The 22,501-nt window shown below is 49.5% G+C and overlaps 1 protein-coding gene across 2 annotated transcripts in view; it reads right to left on the bottom strand.

Annotated features, from left to right (window-relative positions):
• The window catches only part of Pka-R2 (cAMP-dependent protein kinase type II regulatory subunit), a 142,138-nt gene that overhangs the window by 76,562 nt on the left and 43,075 nt on the right, over positions 1 to 22,501 (bottom strand). The window contains exon 1 of one of the 2 annotated variants that reach the window (XM_084579315.1): positions 2,446 to 2,754. The exons of the other annotated variant lie outside the window; for it this stretch is intronic. Coding sequence (XP_084435441.1) covers positions 2,446 to 2,665 — 220 coding nt within the window. The 5' untranslated portion in view covers positions 2,666 to 2,754. Of the gene's footprint in view, positions 1 to 2,445; positions 2,755 to 22,501 lie in introns of those variants that run through there. 2 annotated transcript variants of the gene reach the window in all.

The following is a 22,501-nucleotide window of genomic DNA, read 5'->3' as shown; positions in this document are numbered from 1 at the left end:
CTCAAAGCCTGCGGTACCCAAAAAGCGTTTCTTCATCAGAAAGTTCCCCTGGTAGCCCTGACGGCAACGCTCGAAAAGGCTGTGCGAAATATGGAAGGATAGTACCAAGAGGCGACAGAAACCATAGAGGTTTTCATATCGGTCTTTTAATTTGAGCCCCCCCCCCCCCCATTTTTTTTTTTATCAAGTGCCGATCAGTTAGATTTAGCACCCTGTTACCTCGAGGCAGACTAGAGCCTCGAGCGCAAGATCCAGAACTGGTAAGATTTTAACGTATACGTTAAACCGAGTAGGTCGTGCGAAGGCCTTCGCACACAGGTGGAGATTAGTGGAGACGACGACGCGCAAAGTGAGTTCGAAGCCACTGTGCTGCGATGTTTTCATTTTTCTTGGTGCCGATCGCGCACGCCAGGAAACACTCTGGTCACAGCAGCTAGGCTGACACGTGAGACCATTGTCTTGCTCGGGGTAGGTTGGCCGGATCAGTGCTTTGGGACTAAACCGTGACATTTAGGAAACTCTGAAAGCGTGCCAGCTACATCCGCGTCCGATCGTTAAGAGGTCAGGATGCGTAATCATGTGGTGAAAACCACGCGGGTCTTTCTTATCACAAGGCAGAGTCGCGCGTTACTGGCTTCGAATCAGGGCTTGATTGACTACTTTCTGTATATCGAAGACCGAAACAACGAAGGCTTCGCAGCTCGCGCTGGACGATTGAAACTACGTAGGCGAAAATGTAGATCTGTCGCTCTAGCAGCAACACAGGGAGAAAGCAGAAAAAAGAAATTGTACGGGCGATGGGGGAGGGGGGGGGGGGATAGAACGCCGGAAGACAGGACAGTGCGCCTCGCTTCGTGAACGCTGTCACTAACCCGACGCCGTACGTCACTCACTAACCCGAGCCGTAACCAACGCAGCCCGCCGTGAGCAACACTCAGCGACCGCTAATGAACGGCGCAGGAAAAGGACAACTAGCATGACACAAAAACAGACGAGAGAGAGAGAGCAGGAAGAGAAAGAGATACACGAAACTACTGCGCCTTCGCGTTCCTACACAGTGAGCAGACACGTGCGCGTTGCTTCTCGCAGCGCGCGACAACCGGCCCTGCTGCAAAGTAGGATATCGAACAGCCGACCTCCACTATAAAAGCAGGCGCGATATTCCGCGTACACATGGGACGACGACACGGGCGTACAAACGCACGCACACGCAGAGATGGCCTTCTTTGATGGGGCGCGGCGGAGCAAGTGTAACGAGGTTTCCTCCTCAGTCTACAAGGGGGAGAGGAGGGGGTCACACATCGTATACGGACCGATAGACACACGGGAGTCTGGGCCCACGGGTAGACGGATAAACGCCGTTCAGCAGCAGCATTTTCCCAAGGAGGCAGCAACATAAGCGAGAAGCTCGCCCTCCCAGAGCATGCCGCGTGACAGTCTCAAACAATGGTACGCCCGCGCCGGGAAGATTAATCTGCCGTGGTCGCACCGGAGTAAGGGCCGCATAGCGCGGGAGTCGCAGCTGCCGCTAAGGATTCCTCCGGCATTTGAGTCCAAGGGAGAGCGCGCGCGTCGGCGAGACGTAAAAAGTGGGACGCCACTGCCTCCTCCTTCTACTACTTCTCGGGAAAGGAAAACAAAATGACAAATTAACGGACTGACTCAACCCTCAGGGAAAGCGAAAGGAGGGTACGCTTTGCCGTGGCGAGGAAGCGCGTTGAAGTAAAGGGGAAAACAAATATGAAAACTTGCGAGGCAGGCTCTACACGGAGCCATGGGGTTGCAGCGGTGGCGTAAAAGGGCGACTCCGCGTTCTCGCTACTACTGGTCCCATATGCGACGATGACGTCATGATGTGCCTTGCAAAACCCCACCTCGAAACCCGTATGTGGACCGCATGAGGGACCGGACAGAGCTGTCAGGACAGGCTAATCCATCACGGGTGTACATTGAAGGCTTGAGGTTACGTACGCACGGATTCGTTCCATAAGTGTTCTTGCACTATGTGCAGTCTATAACGCCAATGTGAGGAACACTGTCCAGTTCGATCTGCAAGGCCGTTCGTAGAAACGAAGCCGGCCCTAGGGCAGTTGCGTTATGAGAATGCTTCACAAACGCCCACTAAACTCTTTCCTGCTGAGGCATATATAAAAGCTGCACGAAAAGTAAAACAGTGGTAAACACGGTGCGCGGGAGCTGTTACCAAAGCGGCATACTGCTTCAGGTAGTACTACATACGTAACGGCAACCTGTTGCAGCCATCAAAATGCGGCATGCGCTTGGTCGGTCTATCCACCAACACCGCATACTGCCAGCCACTCGACAGGTATGCGCACGAGAGGCACACACATACACGCACACACTACGGACGGACAAAGCCGGTTTGCCGGCCTCGTCCGCTGATGACGGCGCCGGGGGTCACCACACACGCGCTTTCACCCATACCTGCGCCGTCCTCGCCGTCGTCGTAGCCGTCGTTGGGCGGCTGGTGATCCTCGGCGCGTGGCTGGTGTCGGTGGTCGACGAGCGTCGTCGCAGGCTCCTCATCGTCGGCGGGCGGCGCCTCCACGCGAATCTCGGGCACTGAACTGAGCTCGGGGCCGCGCCCGGACGCCGGCTCCGGGCGGAGCGTAAACGAACGGCTCTTGCGGCCGAACAGGCGCATGCTCCTACCGCCACTGCGTCTCTCCTTTTTCCTTTTCGCGCCGCTCTGGACACGCGACGAGTCGAATGCACGGCGCGGCCAGCGCGGCGTCGTGGCGACGTCGAGCCGACGTCACCGGCGCACTCCCCCACCACCTGGCGGCCGAGCGGCGCGCCGCGGAGGCTCGCTCCCGCCGTGGCGCGCTTTTTGAGTCGCGTTGATACCGCTTGTACAAGCACGCTGCTTATCTTGCTGCAAGCCCTTACGGAAGGGCGCGCAGGCTCTGCCTACCGAATGCGGCCCAATGGCAAGAGATGTGCCGCCAGAGACTTGGTAGTCTCGCGGAGGCGAAGCGAGACGACGAGCCTGCGGGCAGAGTTCTGCCCGCCACCGCTGACGATGGACAAACTTTCTATGTTGTTCCTTACTGACTGCCCTGACAGGACAACATCCCTAGCTACACTACAGCCACGGGTGCAGGCCGTGCCTTCCCCGCATACAAAGCGGACTGCGTAGAGTCCACAATACACCCTTCGCTCCTCGTGGTGTCATTGTGTGGAACGCGTGAGCATGCGGCGGCCTGGACACATCCTGACAGCAGCGGCGGTGTCATACTATATATATGTATATGCGCTGCAACACGCATAATGTGCACGAATGTAATGGTAAAAGTGCAAATGCACAGCCACTAGTACTCCCCCTTCCCCGCACCCCATTTTTATCCAACGATATTCATCAGCACAAAACAGTGAAGTATTCACATCCTTCCAGGCAGTGGTTCTTACGAGAAGACGGTGAAAGCGGAATGGAGCGGCTACGCAGGTGTCACAGTCGAATACACGTCAGGCGGAGCACGTGTACGGAGTATAGCAACTCCCTTGCACGACTCACGTGGACGGAACAAGTCTGTCGCGTCCTAAATGCGCGTCTTCCGGCTCGGTATTCCCGGCGTAACAAAGTAAGCGCCACAAAATGAAAACGAATCGCGAGGCAATTAATTACCATTCGTTCGAGCATTGCGAAAGTGTGACAGCCTCGCACATACCACGCATTGCTACACACACAATACTCGACAGCACATACGATGCATCCCCACACGCGTCTTTTAATAGATCAAATGTACTAAAATTAACCATTTACATTTATTCAATTAACTTAAATGGCTAGATTCAAATTGATAAAAAGGGGCGCTTTCTGCCTCTTCTAGCCCAGAAGAGGATATGGAACTGGCTCTACCGGATTGGGGCAAGCCTGCCACCGGTGACTGTATCTGTTGTAAGCCGTCATTGCACCCGCTACCACTTCGGTGGCGGACGACGGCTGTTGCGACGCGCGTCTTTCTCTTTCCTTCTTTTTCTTCCTTTCTTCTCTATTTTGTCCTCTGTTTGCACGAGGCAGTGTATAGGAGGCTCAGAGCCAGTAGCAGCCCCGTGCATTTTCTTTTCCTTCTTTTTAAGTCGCAACAGCGTCAACAATAACTTCAGAATGACAGCCTGAGGGACGAGTTGGTTCATGACTTGAAGACCACTACGGTGCAAAGAAGACAACACAAAAAAGAAAACAACACCACATGCGCATGTGGTGCCGCTTTCTTTGTGTTGTCTTCGCGCCGTAGTGATTTTCAAGATATGGAACTTTCTTTCACTTTGCCACCAGTGAACAGTGCTCTGCCTTGTGCCCATCCTTAGCCGGTGAGAAGCTGGAAATGTGCGAAGCCGATGGCTTCTCGTCCTAATGGGGCTCCAACGCTACCGCGTAAAAGAAGGGAAAACAAAAGGCGCAACTTCGGTCGAACTCCCTTTCAGTTTTCCATCAAGCAGGAGAGACGGGTGTGTTCAAAGGAAAGAAAACAAAATGCACTACTAGGACGTCTTCCGCAATTCTGTCCGACGTCCCACCGCCAAATCACGTTGGTTCAATACCTATTTATAGAATGGCGGCACACTACTGGCCACGGCATCGTCGTTTCGATCACGATGTCGGAGCGGCATACATTTCGACGGGGTCGCAATTCGAAAGCACCGAGCCCCAGCACCGAGACTATGGCGTGCGTTATATAGAGGTCTCAGGGCGGCGAAGTTAATCACAATTCTACTGCAACTGCACGGTGCAGAGTCCACCGGATCGCTCCTGACACGAAAAATAAGATACCGTTTTTTGTTTTTGTTTTTTCAGCCGGTTTTATAGAAACGTACCGAAATGGAGAGGCGGCGTCGAAACCGCATGCATGGTCACCGACGCGTTCGCTAAGAGCGAACCACCTTTCTTCTGCCTCTCTCGTATCTCCCTCTTCTACCCCACCATCCTATGTCCCCTCATACATTCTGCTATTCTGCGCACTAAAACTCGACTGATGCAGCATATAGTTCCTCACAAAGGGAACATCTAGCTTTCCCCTCTCAAATCGTGCTTTAAGCTGTCAAGCCGATGATAATCGCTCAACGACGACACTAGCTCGATACACTTCCTTTAGAGGCATATACCGCTTTGTTCTTCAGTTGCGGCAGAATATGTATTTTCGACACAACACGAACCAAGCTAAAACCTAAATACCCGGCAAGCTCTTGGTGTATGAGGCTCTCATTGAGAACTCGCATGAAAGGGGGCGCCACTTTTCACTCTAGGTAACCTTAAAAAACTCTGTGCGACGTGGTACGTCACCGTTGGTGGTTATATCATCGCTGCGGCGGCCCTTAGTGCGCACGCGCGCGCTCACGGATGCTATTCAAGCGTATAGCGCCACAGGATCACCTCATGATGCAGATCAAGAGACATTTAGTCTAGCGCTACTACTAACCGCTACATTCTACCGCACGCCGTCTCCGGCGCATGCATTGATTGTGCCCTGAGTGCCGAATCCGCCGGCATTTTATGGGAATGTGGCGCCATCTGTCGTCATCAGGGTGATCTGCGCATGCGTACTAACGCTCTCGCGGTAGTGGTAAAGCCTCTCAATAAGCCGGGGAATGGAGCTCAGACAGCTAGCGCTGCTGTGTTAGCAGCAGAGTATCACTCTTACGTCGGGTTCTCAGTGTACCAACTGCAAATATATATATATATATATATATATATATATATATATATATATATATATATATATATATATATATATATATATATATATATATATATATATGGAAGACACGAACTGCAAAGGGAAAAGGCATAAACGAGGGGATAAGAAAGCATGTGGGGAAGGGGACTGAAAGGGAAATGATATAGCAACAAAACCGCGCCTACGACCTTTTTCTTTAGTTTTGAGCAGTAAAACGTGTCTGGAGCAATAACAATGCTTCAGCCGTCGTCTGCCCTTGGCGGCGGTCGTGGCCACGTTTCTTTATGGCCGGGAAAATATTCGGATGCTCGAGGAAATTTCGCTCGCGTGGAGCTAACACTGCACATTCCCGGCAATGACAAAAGCACTTAGCCGGGCCAAGTAAAAAAAGCAAGAAAGATGAAACGAAACAGCTCTGCACAGTACATTCTGAACGAGCCTTGTGTTCATTGGCTTGTGCAATATGCACCCTCACTACACCACGTGCGCGCCGGGGCACGTTTAGGAGAATAAAAAAAGGAGGAGGAGGAGAGGAAAGCACAGGCGTCGGCGCATCTCGGTGGGTCACTCATTTCGTCGTTACTTCGGGAGAGGGCGTATAAAACTGGCGTCGTTAGCGCCCCACCGAGAGAAGGAACAGAACAACAAAAGTGCGATAAGGAATGAAACGCTTAACTTCCCAAGTTCCTTGTTCGCCAGCGGTGAAACGTAGCACACCTAACGACTATCGACTTCTCCAGCACACTCACCTCGTGTTTTGAAAGCAACGATGCAAAATGCACACCACCGGCCTCCGCTCATATGCGTGCTAAGCTCAGGAGAAAGTTACGGTGGCTTTTAATTTTTATTTCTTTTTTTATGTTTCGGGGAAGTAAAGAAAAAATAATTCTACACAAGGAGAGATATACTTTGTGCATGAATGAAGTCCAGGACATTCTAGTGGAAATTAAGAAGGAATGGGCATGGGCAGGACATGTAGTACGAAGAGAGGATAACCGATGGTCGTTTAGGGTACCAAACTGGATTCCAAGGGAAGGAAAGCGTAGCAGGGGGCGGCAGAAAGTTAGGTGGGCGGAAGGTGGGAGGTTAAGAAGTTCGCAGGGGTCAAGTGGATGCAGCTAGCACAGAACCGGGTCAAGTGGAGAAATATGGGAGAGGCCTTCGCCCTGCAGTGGGTATAGTCAGGCTGGTGATGATGATGATGATGATGATGATGATGAAGTCCTGGAGAGAGTGGGGGATGTTGGGGGAGCTTGCAGTGCATCCGTTAAGTAAGCGCCGGCTTTTCGCTCACTCTTTCGGGGCACGAGTTTCATTGAAGTACGATGTCAATGCTTGTTCGCCCCTTTTCAAAACTTGCTCATGATCAACCACCCGCAAGCGGTGGCTCGGTACCTGTGGTCTTCGGCTGTGCCGGGCCGGACGTCGTGGTATCGAAACCCCGCCCTCATGGACGGAATTTCCACGAGCAAAGCGGACGCGTGTGTTCGGAATAATGCTTCGAGTTAAATGTGCTAAAATAGGTAGGTGCGGGATATTTAATATACCGAATCCGCGCACTTAAGTCAGGAGGGATGCAATAGTGTCAATCTCCGGATGAGTTCCTGCTGTATCGGCTGGGGCGGCCGCGACGAAGGGAGGCGCGGCTCAGCTGAGTGTGACATGCATGACCAAAGAGGAACTGGCGTTTGCGGGACGAGCACGCAGGTTTATGTGCTCGGGACACGTGACCCAGGACAGCCAATAGACAAGCACACATGCACACAAGAAAGCACACGGCCAGTCCATGAAACCGAAACAAGAACAAAAACTCACGATACAACAGTTACCACCACCGGAGTACTTTTTAACGAGCGCTTTACACAAGTCGACACAAGCGCAAATGTCCAAATAAATCAAATTGTATTATCGCCATTGGCAGATTTCGCAGGCACGCTACGAAGAATAAACTGTTTTTCCTCTCTGTGAACATCTGGGATTAGACCGCCAATCAGCTCCAACTAGAGATCACCGAGCCCGCAGGTTTCGACGTCGCCACGGGTTAAGCCGAGAGGAGGGGAACACAATATACCAGTTCAAACTTCAAAATCTTTCAGCAGTGAATCCACCTTTCATCGCAGAAAACGCCAATGGACTCACTAAGAAGATCCAAACAATCTAATTTTGCCAAAAATAGGCACAACACGTATACAGATGTCAACATTAAAACTAACGCCTTGCTCTTGTTAACACTGTGCGCCCTAAAAAAAAAAAAAAAAAAAAAAAGAAAAAAAAAAAAAGGTCTCTATTCCGCACTCGGTATATGTTTAACCAATGCCGCCACTGTGATGAACCGCGGCTACTCTTACGTAACTACGCTGTTACTGCCAGTTCCATGAGGCTGACGCCAGCGCCGCGCAGGGCAGTCGACTGGAACTCTGCGTAGGTGTCCACACAAAGGAAAAGTGGACCGGCCGACAGTGCCCCATCCAAGTTCATTTGCAGAACCAATCTAAATTCACCTCAGTCCGCCTTTACGCTGGAAGAGTGTCCAGTGTTGTGACCACTATAGAGCTCTCCGCCCGGACGTTCGGTGTGTTAATCCGCCACACAACAACCCTACATGTCGGTCCGGCCACGCGTAAAGCCCATTAACCGAACCTAACCTGTATCCGCCGCCACCGAACTAGCGGCGACGAGCAGTACAGCAGCGGCCGGCTGCGATTTGCGTTTTGCTGTCGCTGGGCGCGGATCCGTGACTTTAATTTTCATTGCGAACGTGCTCCACGCACTCTTTCCCTCTTCTGTTGTGTTGAAGCACTTTTCGATTAAGGCGACATGTTGTTGTTGGAGGCAGTCCGCGCACCACTTGAGCCTGGGCATTTCAAACAAAACTTGCGTCATGCAGATTTACCGAGTAAGACTCACTGCACTTATCTACGAGACCATCTATATGGAAGCATCTGCACTGGCAACCTGGGGGATCTTTGTGACAGCCTTCTGAATCACCTCGGTACAAACTCAATATCCGGTGCATTAGTTTGTAATTAGGCTATGTGTGGCGCCCCGTGGCTTTCTATATCGAGTGAGCCGCCGTTCATTTGCTTGCTATACACTATATATGTATATATACGTTTGATACTATTCCTATTCGCGCTAAAAACGATCTCAATAAAACGTCTTTCGGCGTATAGTTTCGGTTCTTTTCTAAAGCACACAATGCTTTCAACGCCTGTCGTCGGCGCGCTGTCGTGGAGAACATGGTGGGTACCAAACTCGTAGAGAACGCGAAGACGAACCGAAATTAGAACACGAAGGCGGGCCTAACGAAATCGGGTCTCCCCCTGACGCAGGTCAGCACATTCACTCATGAATGAACTAATATCCCCTCACTCACAATTACACTCGCATTTCTGATTGCGAGCGTGAATGAGTGGTCTTGAGCGTGAGCCGACGTGAGTGTGAGCGAGTGGACGCGTGTGTGATTGAATGTACGTGAGTTTGAGTGATTGGAAGCTTGTGCGTGAGTGAGTGCATGCGAGTGTATGCGAGTGGATGTGAGCGGTTGCCGGTTGCACTGAGTGGATGGCAGAGCACGCGCTTTGGATAACCAGTGAGCAGGCAAAAGGCATCAAGTTTGGTTTAGTTTGCGGCGTTCAGCGTCTCAATGTTACTTAGACCGTAAAGAACACTGTTGTGGAGATTTTCGGACAATTTTGACCACCTTTAAATTGTAGCGACATCACAAGCACATTGCGATCAGCCGCGGCCGGGATGCAACTGGCGGCGGCCTGTGACCGAGCATATTTTAATACACTGGTATAAGTATCGACGTGATCGAGAATGAATAGTTATTATACATTAGGACTTAACAGGTGCATATCCATATCATACGATTATGTGGTTATATGTGATTACATGGCGCCTACCTTCCCATGCAGCTGTGGTGCTCCAAGGGCCCCTATACGTGTTGCACTGTCGCTGGAGAAGCACATGCGTCAAGTGTCTCCCTTCCTTCCTCGCTGGATTCACGGCGCAGAACTCATTTGTCGGTGGACACCTCGAGAGACGTCAACACGAAGGCGAGCCGAAACAAGCTTTTACAAAGCTAAAAACGAGCAGCACGGTCTCGCTTTCCAATGGACATCTCAAAAGCGCCGCCAGAGGGTATAGATCGTGAAATAAGACCCTTCGAGCCCTTTCCTCGAATTTGCTTCGTGCTTACATCTACTCTCGATGGGAAGATCAACTGCGATTCTTAAGCCAGACTAACTTACATGTAAATGCAGCATTACTGATTGACGGTACTTATACGAGTGCTCATCTAAAAAAAAAAAAAAAAGTTGGCAGTCTAACCTAATGTCAAGAGACGCCCCAGTCTCTAACACACACAATCCAACAGTGAGCTTCTTTCTCCCTTTCTTTCTTCTCGTCTCCTCGTTCTGACTTTCTTCTATTCGTTTCCTTGCTCCCCTTCCCTAACCTTTCGTTCTTTACCTTCCTTTTCCGTTCTCCGACGTATCGTGTTGCTCAGCGACCGGCGTTTGGAATTGAGCAAACTTTCCTTACCGTCCTTATTACGCTAAGCCTCTTTCCGTCACGATAAAGCGGCCACATAATTCCACTGCCCCTTTTAGCGTGCGCACATCTCGAGTCTTTTCGCAAGCCTTTATCGGGTTTCACCTTTTCCCCCGGCTAAATGAATTATGATAACCGGAGACGGCGGCAGCCCCCGGGAATCGCTTTATTCTCCCGACGGAGACCGTCAAAACCTTCCTGCGCCGCCGACGCACACCTATGCGAAATCTCGCCGCTCGGTTCAGTTTATAACGAATTGCCGCGCGAACTCCTTATTCATTACTCAGGCACGCGCTCGCATTTCCGAAGGAACAGAAAAGGAAAAAAAATTCTGAAGAATTTACTTCGCTCCATTAAAAACAGAGGGTAGCGGGGAGACGGTGGCATTTCTGGCGCAATATAGAAACACACCTCGCGGCGTTTGCAGTTAGTGCTCGAAGGCACGCGTAAATACCGCACGACCGCCGAGACTCGTGTAGCCCTTTGTCTCATCTCCCAGCGTCAATTTGTAAGCACGAGGTATCCTACTTCGAGCGAGCGCCGCCTACGCGAGCGCGGAAGAGGGAGAACTGGCGGTGGCAGGAATTCCGGCTTCCTTACTTCGGAAATGGTTGAGGAATCCCGTCCTCGAAACGAATTCCCGCGAGACCAGACCACGGGAGCCGCCGCTGTTGCCGGGAGGCAACAGTCGTGGAGGAGATCCACATCGCGAAGGAAATAAAAGCCCGATGTTGCGGCACTGCACATGTAGAGAATATCGGCGTCACAGTCGTTTTATGTACAGTCGCGGACCAAAGTGGTATACTCCACGTAAATCGCAACGATTGCATTTTTTTTTTTCAGTATAAAAAAAAGTGCCACAAAAAATTGGACTTAGATGGAAATTATATCAAGGAGGGTACCGTATAATGCATATCTCAGAAATAACTGCTTCTCTGTCAGAAAAATCTGGCGGGCAGTTTTCTAGCAGCCCGTGAAATATACCACTTTTGTCCGCCGGGGTACGTCGCTGCTTCTCAGCGATTTCATAAACCGCAACACGCGCGCGATTCCGCCTACTACGCATGCGCAATGCGGCTTCGTTCGCCTTCCCTCCCGTGGTACCCTCGTGGTCTTAGGAGAGGAGACGTGGATAAAAAGATAGAAAAGAAAATCTAAATACCGGGTTAAGTGGAGAAATATGGGAGAGGCCTTCGCCCTGCAGTGGGTATAATCAGGCTGATGATGATGATGATGATGATGATGATGATGATGATGATGATGATGGAAATACAAACGCGGTAAGCTGACTATGACTACCACAATAATGCGCCACTTGACCACAGACGCCAGGCTATTATGTATGACCGTACTCTTCCAAGTTAGCCAGTAGAAGCTGCGAGGCCAAGCACGCATGGGGACAACCTTACAAATTAAGCCTGCGTACTCGGTTGTCATCCTTGATCAGGTGACCTCTGACCTCTGGGTTGTCCTTAACTCAGACCCACAAGCGAGTATGTAGTTCCAGAAAGCATGGCGCGCAAAGCGCGCATATCTCATCCCTATATTACACGGCCCCTGAAATGCTACATGCGGTAATGTAATGCAAGAAATCCATAGCTGGACGTGGTCGTAATGAGTATTTGAGTCAAATTTGAAAGCTCCGAGTGGAGCGTATAATTTACAAACTACTTTTAAAAACCACTCCTGGCGACCGCTCGCGACCGATTGGGGCGACGCATCGCCGCGAACACCGCGCACAAACCTCTCACGTGACGTCACGTAGACTTGGGCGCTCCCGCTCATTGGACGCGCCCAAATTAAGCGGGCGAAAGGCAGTGTGATGTGGCACCGACGCAACTTGTTTACCTTTTTTCTTGCTCGCAGGCGTGGGTTGCATTGATTAGGGTGGGGGGGGGGGGGGGGCATCATTTTCCACCGCCCATATCTTTTTCGGTGCTAATGAATTAAGGTAGCCTTAAAATTCTTGCGTTGCGGTGGCGATTGATGGGATACATATTGCTCGTGCGCGTTTTCTAGTTTTCGTAGCTTTTTCACGGTACCTTTATAAGGAACAACCCATAGGTGGTGCTTATTTATAAGCCAAGGCCCGGTGTCAAGCCGGCTGCTATATACGTATGAGGATGGTTGTTTAAATATGCGGGGTTCGATCAGCTTTCTACTGCAGCACACGTGGGATTGAGCGGCATTAATTTCACCCGCCCGAGGATTTTTTTGACAGCACAGTAGCTTCCTTTAATTCCGACTCCATGGGCGCGTGGCGGGTACATGAATGGAAAATGAGACTACGAAGCACGAGGCAAGAGGTTAGCCCGCCAGCCTCAGGTTAGCCAATACAAATTGAGAACACAGTTCCATGCAGTCTTGGCCACTGTGAAAGGACAATTAAGAGGGAGAGAACTTAACGAATTATTAATGACAGAGATAAGGTTCCACCATAGTGCAGACGAGGCAAGAAGAGGTAAATAGTTCATTACTGCAAAATCTAGTCAGTGGAACCTTAGATTCAGAGGCAATACTCGGAAGGGCGGCTTCGCAGGACTGAAACATTATATGGGGACAATCTCGTCCAACATTTCTTTCTACTTGATCTGTCGGCTCTTTCTGGCTAGGCTGGTGTCAGTATGATAGGAAGGAGCCCATTCATTAGCGAGAAATATCTATTTAAATTCTTTTCACAAGGCTCAATTTAAAATCGCAACGTGAAGACCGAAAAGAGTTCTGCAATTATCAATTTGGAGTCTCCCGGCAGTGTTAGCCTCATTACCTTTTGCTTTTGAAAGCGGTCGATGGTTGCGATACCCGCTCTTTATTTTTTTTTTTCTTTGTTTCTCAAACATTTTCGTGGTGTTGTACGATACGGGCCAATTAATCAATTACTTTCCTAGGGGCATGTACAGCGCATCGAGCATCAGCGACGGACAAACGGTAAGAGGATCTCAGATTCTCAATACCATGCACTGTCCGCTTTGTGGTACTAAGACGCAAAGGACTCATCCGCCCGCCATAACACAACACTCAGTTGATGACCGCTGCGAAAACGCGCCTGGGGGAGAATTTCACAGCTCCTAACCTTCGTGGTCGGTGTGAGTGACAGCTGAGGAACGCGTCCCTCTATTCGTATTTGACCGCGTCAATGAAAACCAGTGCTCACACCTAAAGACGAATCTCGCACATTGCAACCGATCAGTACCGCTTCCGTATGTACTCACACTAAATAATAGAGAGTTTTAGCTTACCGTGATCCGCGATCCGCTACCGTGATCCGCCACCGCGCGTTCCACTGCGCATGCCCAGACCCCCCTTGACGCCGATATATGGCGCCACATACTGGATGTCGGGACCTCGCCCACGCGCAGTAGAGAGTCACGGTGGCGGATCGCGGATCACGGTGAGCTAAATCTCTAATCTCTCACCCTTCAAGGTGTAACGCTGTCCCCGGGCAAACACCCTGTACGTGAAAACCGACAATGCAGGGATAAGGAACGGCAGTTAACAATCAGGGGTTTCTGGTTGCCTAGCCTGCGTTGTGTAAAATGGAAGAGGGGCATATAATAAAAAGCGAAAGAGAGAAATTAAACAGTTCTTTCGCACGTCTTCTGTTTAAGCTTAGGTGAAACCAAGCTTTTTTTTTTTTTTGTCAACATGTACCAAATGACAATGTTTTTCAACTCTGACGCGGATTACGCTGTGCTTCACGCCACAAGGAGACGAAGACAACGACGACCGCTAATCGACCGGGACGCGGGCACAGTGACCGCGCGTGCCGAGAGGAGGAGGAGGAGGAGAAAATGAGGCGTGTCGAAACGTCTCGAGTGGGCATTGCGAGGGACTCCTCGTGACCATTGCGTCAACACCGGCAGTTGCAAACAAAAGAAGGTGGAAACACTGAAAAGCATGCGCCTTTCACGAACAACAAACGACGAGGAACGCGAGGGCCGCTTGTGTGCACGGTACGAGCGCTTCCCGCGCGTGGGTACGGTGTCGTTGTGTCGTCACGACAGCCACTGACACGGTCGGGAGACGCCATTTTGCTTTAGCGAGGAGGACTACATACACCCCCGTACAGAGAGGTATAGAAATAAGGCTCGTATGGTACTTATGATCACAGCCGCTGCTCTTTTCGAATGTAGCGCGACCTGCATATCCCGTGTGTCCGGCTGGTGTGCTGTTGTAAACTGTTTGAGGCGAGTCGAGTATACACACGCCCGAATTCTACGTGCATGCCCCGGACGCCCAGCGAAATCATTTTCTTCGAACTTCCCATCGCTCTAAGAACGCTTCAGATTTCCAAGATCCTCAAAGAAAAATTTAAAAAAAAGTTCCCACTATAGAAGAATCGGCTGGCCGCCGCGCATGCAGGCGGAAATCCTGCCTGCAAATGTGGCGCTGTCATGAAGCGCACATACGACACCCGTAAGCAATACAGTTCGACCTCTTGTCACGTAATAAAACCACAAGCAAAACCTATGAAAATAATTCACTATTCTGTGCTGTAGAGAAATTTCACTGGGTCGCTGTTCTTACCAATACACCCAGTAAAAGACTTGAAACTCTAATTTGTCGTTTTTAACAGGTACTACAAAACAAATACCGAAAACAAACAGCTCGGTTTGTTCACAAAACTAAAATTACTGAATGATTCAGTTTCCGCAGGTTGTGATGGTTTCCCCGACGTCTAAGAGCGATAACGCTGAGCAAGATCCATGTGGTGCAGACAACAAATCAATGGCGGCACTGCACGAAACTGCTTCACCACTTGCCGACGCAGCAGTGAAACCAAGGAAATTTTAGGCGGTTTTAGTTAAATTTAGCATTATATGGATTAATGTACCACAGCGATTCGAGCTATGAGGAACGCCGTAGTGAAGAGCTCCGGAAAAATTCAGCCACCTGGGGTTCTTTAACGTGCACTGACATCGCATAGCACACGGGCGCCTTGCTTTTCTCCTCTATAGAAAAGCTATCGAAAAGGTATAGAAAAGCTATCGAAAATCGGGCTCAGTGGCCAGGTTTCAATCTCGCATCTTTGGGCACAGCATTCGAGCGCCTTAACCACCACAACGGCAGAGTTGCAGCACGCCAAGAGATCCTCAGTGCGCGTAAGGCGTTAAGATTCGTGATACCGGAATGACTAAACGGTAAGCAGCGAATTTTTCCCGGGGTGAAGCAAAATGTCTTCTTCGAACTCTCTTAATTCGAACTTCCAGTTAATATGAATTGACGTACTGAGTTGACCAGTCAACGTCAAATGCTTTAAAAAGTTTTCCTTGGCTCGGACTGCTCATAAACAGAACACGTTTTCGGTCCTCTTCGTCGGTTCAAATTGACGAGAGCTTTTTCTATACACACCACGCACCCTATTTTCCGCCCGACTGCCGAAACATGTGCGGGAACGCGAACACCACCTCCAGCTTGTACACTGTGTTTCTAACAAAAGAACACGAAAAAATAAAAAGGCCAAAAAATTAGCTGTGTTTTAGTTTGTGGTTAAACCTAGAGTTACGCGAGAGCTATCTGCATGGCTACGCTTAGGTTCGACTTGAAAGTACAGACATGGCTTTTGCACATAGTAGTTTACTCTATGGTTTAGGATTTATTTATGCCATATGGGCACTTTTGACCATTAAAGTGCGATGAGGCGAAAGCGTCTATCGCAAAGTGGTCCGGAGCCCTCCACTACGGCACCTCTTTCTCTCTGCTCTCACTCCCACCTTCTCGATGACGCGATAGCGTAAGCTACCAGCCAACTTGTAAAGCCCCGCTTTAACCGAGCCGTATGAATGTGCCTGCGTGGCCTAGGGATAACGTGAATAGAAGGGTCTTGGCAGATCACCCTCCCATACGAAAGGAGAGACCCGAGTTGTCAGCTCCTGCCAAACATAATGTCAGGAAGCACTACGTCCAGTTAGTGCTCGGCCATATCAGCTGTCAGCTACCGCCTCACGCGACTTCTTCCTTCTTCGCTGCACGGACAGGCACGGCGGAACGTCGAGACTGTGGCCAATGTATACCTCTCGCTACAAAAACATGCTACGTTCGCGCAAGAATAACATCGACGACGAATGGTTTTGCTGTATATCATTTAAGCTTAACTGCAACGCGCGGCGCGGCGCTACGAACGTCGACTTCGTCTCACACCTGCGCTGCTTCACTTGGTTCTTTTCTTTATTCATTGAGTGAAAAAATAATAATAACTCCCCTGTCGCAAGCAGTTCTGTACCAACTATATCCTTGTTTGATTCTTTTTCTTTAACACGAATAACTCCAAGCGAAGCAAGTGGACGACGGCGGCAAATTTCCAGACTTGTACGATGCCTAACGCTCACTGAACGCAGCGTTAGACGGGTAGACGGGCGTGTTTGCAATTTGCCTCCAGTTAAATGCGCCCTGCGAGGGGAAAAAAAAAAGTCCACTTGAAAAGTTGGCCCGAAAATAGAGAAACTTCCAGCATAGTATAATTCTTACTTTCTCTACCCAGCCCCAACCCACGCTTCCTTAACGCGCGCCCGCCGCGGACGCGTGACCGGCGTGGCGCGGAAGTTTTCAGAGGAATTCCTGGCCGTCACTCAGCCGAGTCGCTGCCGTCACTCTCGTCTCCCTCCTCTTTCGCCTCGTCGTTTCGTCACGATCGCTAATGAAAAGCGTGCCACAGAGAAGGACGCTGTAGGCAGGGTCCGGGCCGATGGCGATATTATTTAGCCGTCGCTTAGGTACGTGCACGCGTACCTCCTTTTACCCTGGCAAGTTTTTCAGCTCCGGCAGGTATTCACTGACAATGGCACCTCGCTGTACTTCTTCCCACACGGACGATTAGGCACGAAGATTCGATACGCCCACGATATAATGGGCTACAGCTGAGATACCGGGGGGCACTTGACCAAAAGCACTTGTCGCCACATTCCCCCGCGTACGCGACGCGTTAATTTTGTCTCCGCTCAGTTCTGACCTCGCGTGGATTATTGTTCTTATTAGTGCGTTAATTATAATTCCTCTCATTTTTTCATTTTTTTACCCTGCCAGCCAATGACACCGCCACCACCACTGTTCATCGCATAAAATGACGTCACAAAGCGAATGAGGTCATATGACTTAGCGCGACACAATGTCGTGCTCGCTTTAATTGACCGATAACGTTGCGTATCACCGTCACAGCGAAAACCACTCGCATTGGAATCACCGAGCACATTCCCAGTGTTTTAATATTATTTTGCTTTCATGGCAGTAGTAGATACGATGTCACTAACTTTATTCATTCGCTCATGGATGATACATTTTAACAGGTCCAAAGGTCAAGTGATAAATTGGTAAAGGAAGCGCACGACACAAACGTCCTTATCAATATTAAAATGGACACGCAATCGAACCGACCAACACAAACCACCTTCAAGTTTCAAATGGCACCTATCGCATACAGCAGACGCTGAGAGACGACCATGTTACATTCAACTACACCCGTTTTTGTTTGTTTGTTTCTTTGTTTTACTCTTTCGAACCGACAGCAGCTAAAATACCGCCGCGGTAAATGAATGTCGCAAGACAAAACTCGTGATGGTGTTTTACTCATTTTCTTTTCTTTTACACTGGAACAGCCACTAACTAACGACCACGACACTCAAACGAGAGACTGTATTACTTTTTTTTTTCATTCACTCTTAATCAACTGAGGAAAAAAAATCGTTCTTCCTCAGAGAAGAATCAACAGCGCGTTCTCATGCGCACGAGACCGCTAACTGCAAAGCACTGTAGTACAAGTCTCCGCAACAGACTCCATTGTGCGCCTGCCGCCGATGATAACGCCATCTTGCGAGCCAACACTGCAACTCGCCCCGCAATCCGGAGCAGAGCCGATGAGACGCGAATCTCGGGGCCCCTTCATCCACGCAACGGCCTCTCTCTCCCCGTCTCTCTCTCTCATTTTCTCTCTCTATCTCACTTCTCTGCCCCTTTCCTCGGAGCACGTTGCTCCCGGTAATCCGCTTACTCTAAAACGCGGCGATTCAGGCTAAGTGACTGACGGACAATGAAAAATCCGACTGCGAAAGTAAGAAGCACGCGACGAAGACGGGTACCACGCTTCCACCGATTAGACATGTGGGAGATCAATCGACGTTCAGAAGCAAGCGTCGCCTTGCAATTATTGTGACAGCTGAGAAATTTGACGTAGTACAGCCGGTGGGTTAAACAAAAGGCTGGAAATTAAAGCATTCAGCTTTATTGATTAGTTAGTTTGTTTGTTGTTCTTTTTGAAAACGGCGCTTTTATTCTTTCATGGATCCCGGTGTCACATTACTATAAAAAATAAATACCATGACATAGACAGGTGCCAGTATTGCCTCCGAGAACGACGTCGGGCTTGAAGTCGACAACTCGGAGGCCACGCTGCGAGAAACGCAGTCGTCTCTCGTTTCACCCAGAGGGCGCCACTGAAGTAGCTTCTTCGTTTTCCGGCAGAGCACTCAATCAATGACAGGAGGGAAAACCGAGGTAGTCGGATTTTTGTGTATACTCTAACAACATACCCTCAGATGAGACAATTTGCGCACATCTACAAACAGCGCACAGAGAGTACTTCAAGAGGGAAGCAGGTAGCGTCGGAATGCGAAGTGAACCATTTCGACGTGCAAGCGTCATCTACACGGCATCTGGCATGCTCTAAAAGCGTAATAATGACTTGAAATGAAGAAAAAAAAGGGCTCGTAACAGAGGACGCGGAGGATTCGCTACGCAGGCCACGGCGTGCAGCCGTCGGGACAGTTCTCAATTCAACGACGGACTTGACTGCATCCTGAAAACTGACATTTTCAGGTCGTAATAAGATGCTAACAAATCGACAGTTTCGAAAAGAAAGAAAACAAGCCGGCAGCCACAAAACTTAGCTGAACGAGAACTCTCAGTCTCTCTCCGTGCACAGCTTCTGTACTAGCCATGTAACCTAGAAGGAGTAATTATTAATGATGCACGCGTGTGTACGACTAAGCATCTTCAACGCCCGAGATTGGGCTAGTTGGTTATTGTTCAGCATATGTGACATCCTGTTCTGTGTGCGAATTTCAGTTACGTTGAACTAAGCTTCCAAGCGTTTGCAATCTGCCATGTGACGAGAAATCTAGTTCTCACCCTTCTCGAGCTTATGCATTCGAGAAGTGCTTTCAGGGGCCCCACCGCAAGGCTAAAGCAGCAAACCCCTTGGGCTGTATATTTTTTACAGACTGTCCATCGCACTTTTCACACTTGATTCTCGTTGCCCGCTACAGCCCCCACAATGTGATTCCGTATAAGCTCCTTATCATGGTCGGAGTGCCCGACGTCTTCGCATTCAAGAAATGTGATTAATTAATTGATTGATTAACTGTCTGATTGATTGATTGATTGATTGATTGATTGATTGATTGATTGATTGATTGATTGATTGATTGATTGATTGATTGATTGATTGAAATTATTTTCCACCTATTTAGGAGGCCGCCTACTCTCCGCTCCCAGCACGCAGACCTGAGGAACGGGGGTCTGAGGAGAATCTTCGTCTAAGTGTCAAACATCGCCGTAGTACTCGATACTGCCGGGAACCCTTGTAATATTTCGTTGCTGCTACTGGCAGCCGCTGGCGTGTGGCCTTGTCAGTTCGCGTGCACCACACAGAAATATATTGTGTTATTTGTTTATTTACGTTCAGTACTGACGAGACACCGCGTTTCCATTTCTTTGTCGCCACGCCGGGGTTGCGCAGTGGTTACGGTCGGACTAGTACTGTTCCCAAGGATGCGGGATCGAATCCCGGCCTCGGCGGCCGCTTTTCGATGGAGGCGAAAAGCAAGGTGGCCGTGTGTTGTGTGATGTCGGTGCACGTTAAAGAACCCCAAGTGGTCGAAATTTCCGGAGTCCTCCACTAAGGCGCCTCTCATAGCCTGAGTCGCTTTGTGACGTTAAACTCCACAAACCAAACCAATTATTTATCGAGCAATACGCGCCGAGCGGTAATCCTCAATGATTCCAGCCACATCGTGTCTGTTCCCACAATGCTCGAGTTTGTTCTAGTCACCTTGTACTGCTTTATCTAGATGTTTCTTAACCAACTTTGAATTCAGCGCTGACGAGTGCAACCGGCATTCGCTGTTCTACGACCGGCGAGCACGTTCGCTGCTATCGCCGCTGCCGAGTCGCCGCGAGTTCTTTTGTCGGTGCAAAGTCCACCCCAATAAAGAGTTGATTCTAGTTCTACTACACCTGTATGTCCTTTTGTTCCCACGGCATTGTAACCACGACCTGACATTATCATATTTTTATGCTCAAGTTGGGAAAACGTGCCCAGTCGAAAAAACTACAGAACTGTCAAAAATACGACAAAATATCCTGTAGTTCTGTCGTAATCATAAAATTTTTCTGTAGTTATGTAGTACTTTTTTGTAGTTCTGTAGTTTTTCTGTAGTATATTTCTGTTGTCTAGTTCTGTAGCACTTTTCTGTTGTAACTACAGAAATTTCTGCCGTTACTACAGAATGTTCTGTGGTCACAACAGGTTTACCGTCAAAAACCGCACAGAAATTCTGTCGTAACATCAGAAAATTTTCTGTAGTTTTTTCCGACTGAGTGGTCGCTCTATTGTCTACTTCACATTTAGCTCCCGATCTTTCCCTCACACTGCGTGCGTGATACTGCGCGGTCCAGAACGAACCACTAAATGTGCGCTTACTAATTAAATACACCATTGTAGAGACGCGGGAGACACCGGTGGCCTATAATGAGGATCTCAGTAATATCGCGTCTATTATTTGAGTCTCGATCACTAACCTCCATGGCGGGGTTATTGTATCCAGTAAGGCAGAAAAGCAACAAAGCAAAAAGTATATATATATAACACATATGACATTCGCTCTTAGTACTGTTCGCTAATTATGTCGCTGATCAAACGAACTCTCATCTGTGAGAAGCCTTCATTTGAAGAAGCTTTACTGCACATATGGCTCCAAATTATTATTATCTTTAGTTGCATTTTTTGCAGAATATTTGCGCGGAAAGGGTTAATTCCTATCTCAGTGAAATATGCCTGTCCGTAAAATGAAGGTAAATAAGTTGTATTTTTTTTTATCCTCCCAGACAGTGAACGCTCATTAATTCAAGCTCGCTTGATACGAGCTTTCAATTGTTAGAACTAGAACTTTGTTCTAATCAGGATCAATGTTCTATGAAAATTATCATTCCTTACACAGAACAAACCTATTCGCCCTTCTAATTGACGCTATACCAGAGTCGACTGAATAATATGTCTCAATACAACGAGCTCGTAGATTTTCTCGTTTCCTTCCCGTCTTCTATGCTAGCTGGAGCAGTGACTGAATATTCTCGAAAGCCGCGCAGCGTCAGGGAGCCTTGAATATCCTTTCCGACCAAGCGCCGCATTTATGAAGTGCGAAAGCACGACGTATACGCTATCAATCATAAGGACCTGATTATCGAAGACACTTTCAGAAACGTGTCGCCGTCACAGAGCTATAATAGCCGATTGGCGGCAGAACAGAGCCACCCCGGGGCAAAACACCTGCCCAGGATCTCTACACCTGTCCTCCAAGACTACAGAACTGACTGGTAGTGCGTCAACAACTCGTGCGGAGACATAGGTTCCGAGATGAAGACGATCCCCCAGATGTTTGCCTCTTCAACCGACAGAAATATCCGGGCCGACGACGCATTCGCATCCCCTGGAACAGCACGAGGGAGGCCCCCACGCGGCTGGCCCTCCTCGCCGGGAGGTACGTCGCCCGCACTGGTCTGGTCTGCTGCCGTTGACTGCAGCACGCGCCAAGTTCGCGACCTCGATTTAGAAGCACAGCCCGCCAGCGGCGGTGCGCGCTCGGTCCCAAAACAGGGGGCCCACCACAGGCCGCACGCACAGCACGCGCTGCTAGTGACCAAGACGACGGGCTTGATTGGCGTGTCATCGGTTAAAGGCGTGGGAGAGTGTGACGACGTCCTGGATTCCGTTCGCACACCCGAAAGGAAAAGAAACCAAGAAGGCGATTCACAGTGTACCAGATCTTCCTGGCCATACGTGGCGCCCCGTCGAGGGCTCCCCCGGCATTGTGAGAACTAGGACCGACGTCTATACAGGGTTAGTATCGGCGGACCCGCGTGACTTGTTTTGAGGCTTAACTGGAATGAGCTGCTCCGCGTATACGTATACACAGCGACCAGAGTCAGGCGCAGAGGCGCAAAGCAGGGATGTTATCTCCTATTTACAATTATGG

Source organism: Amblyomma maculatum, chromosome 9 (assembly GCF_055883805.1).
Source record: "Amblyomma maculatum isolate TAMU_Amacu chromosome 9, ASM5588380v1, whole genome shotgun sequence".
NCBI classification, from domain to species: Eukaryota; Metazoa; Arthropoda; class Arachnida; order Ixodida; family Ixodidae; genus Amblyomma; species Amblyomma maculatum.
Note: the sequence above shows the minus strand (reverse complement) of the source record. Positions and strands in the feature narration are given on the sequence as shown.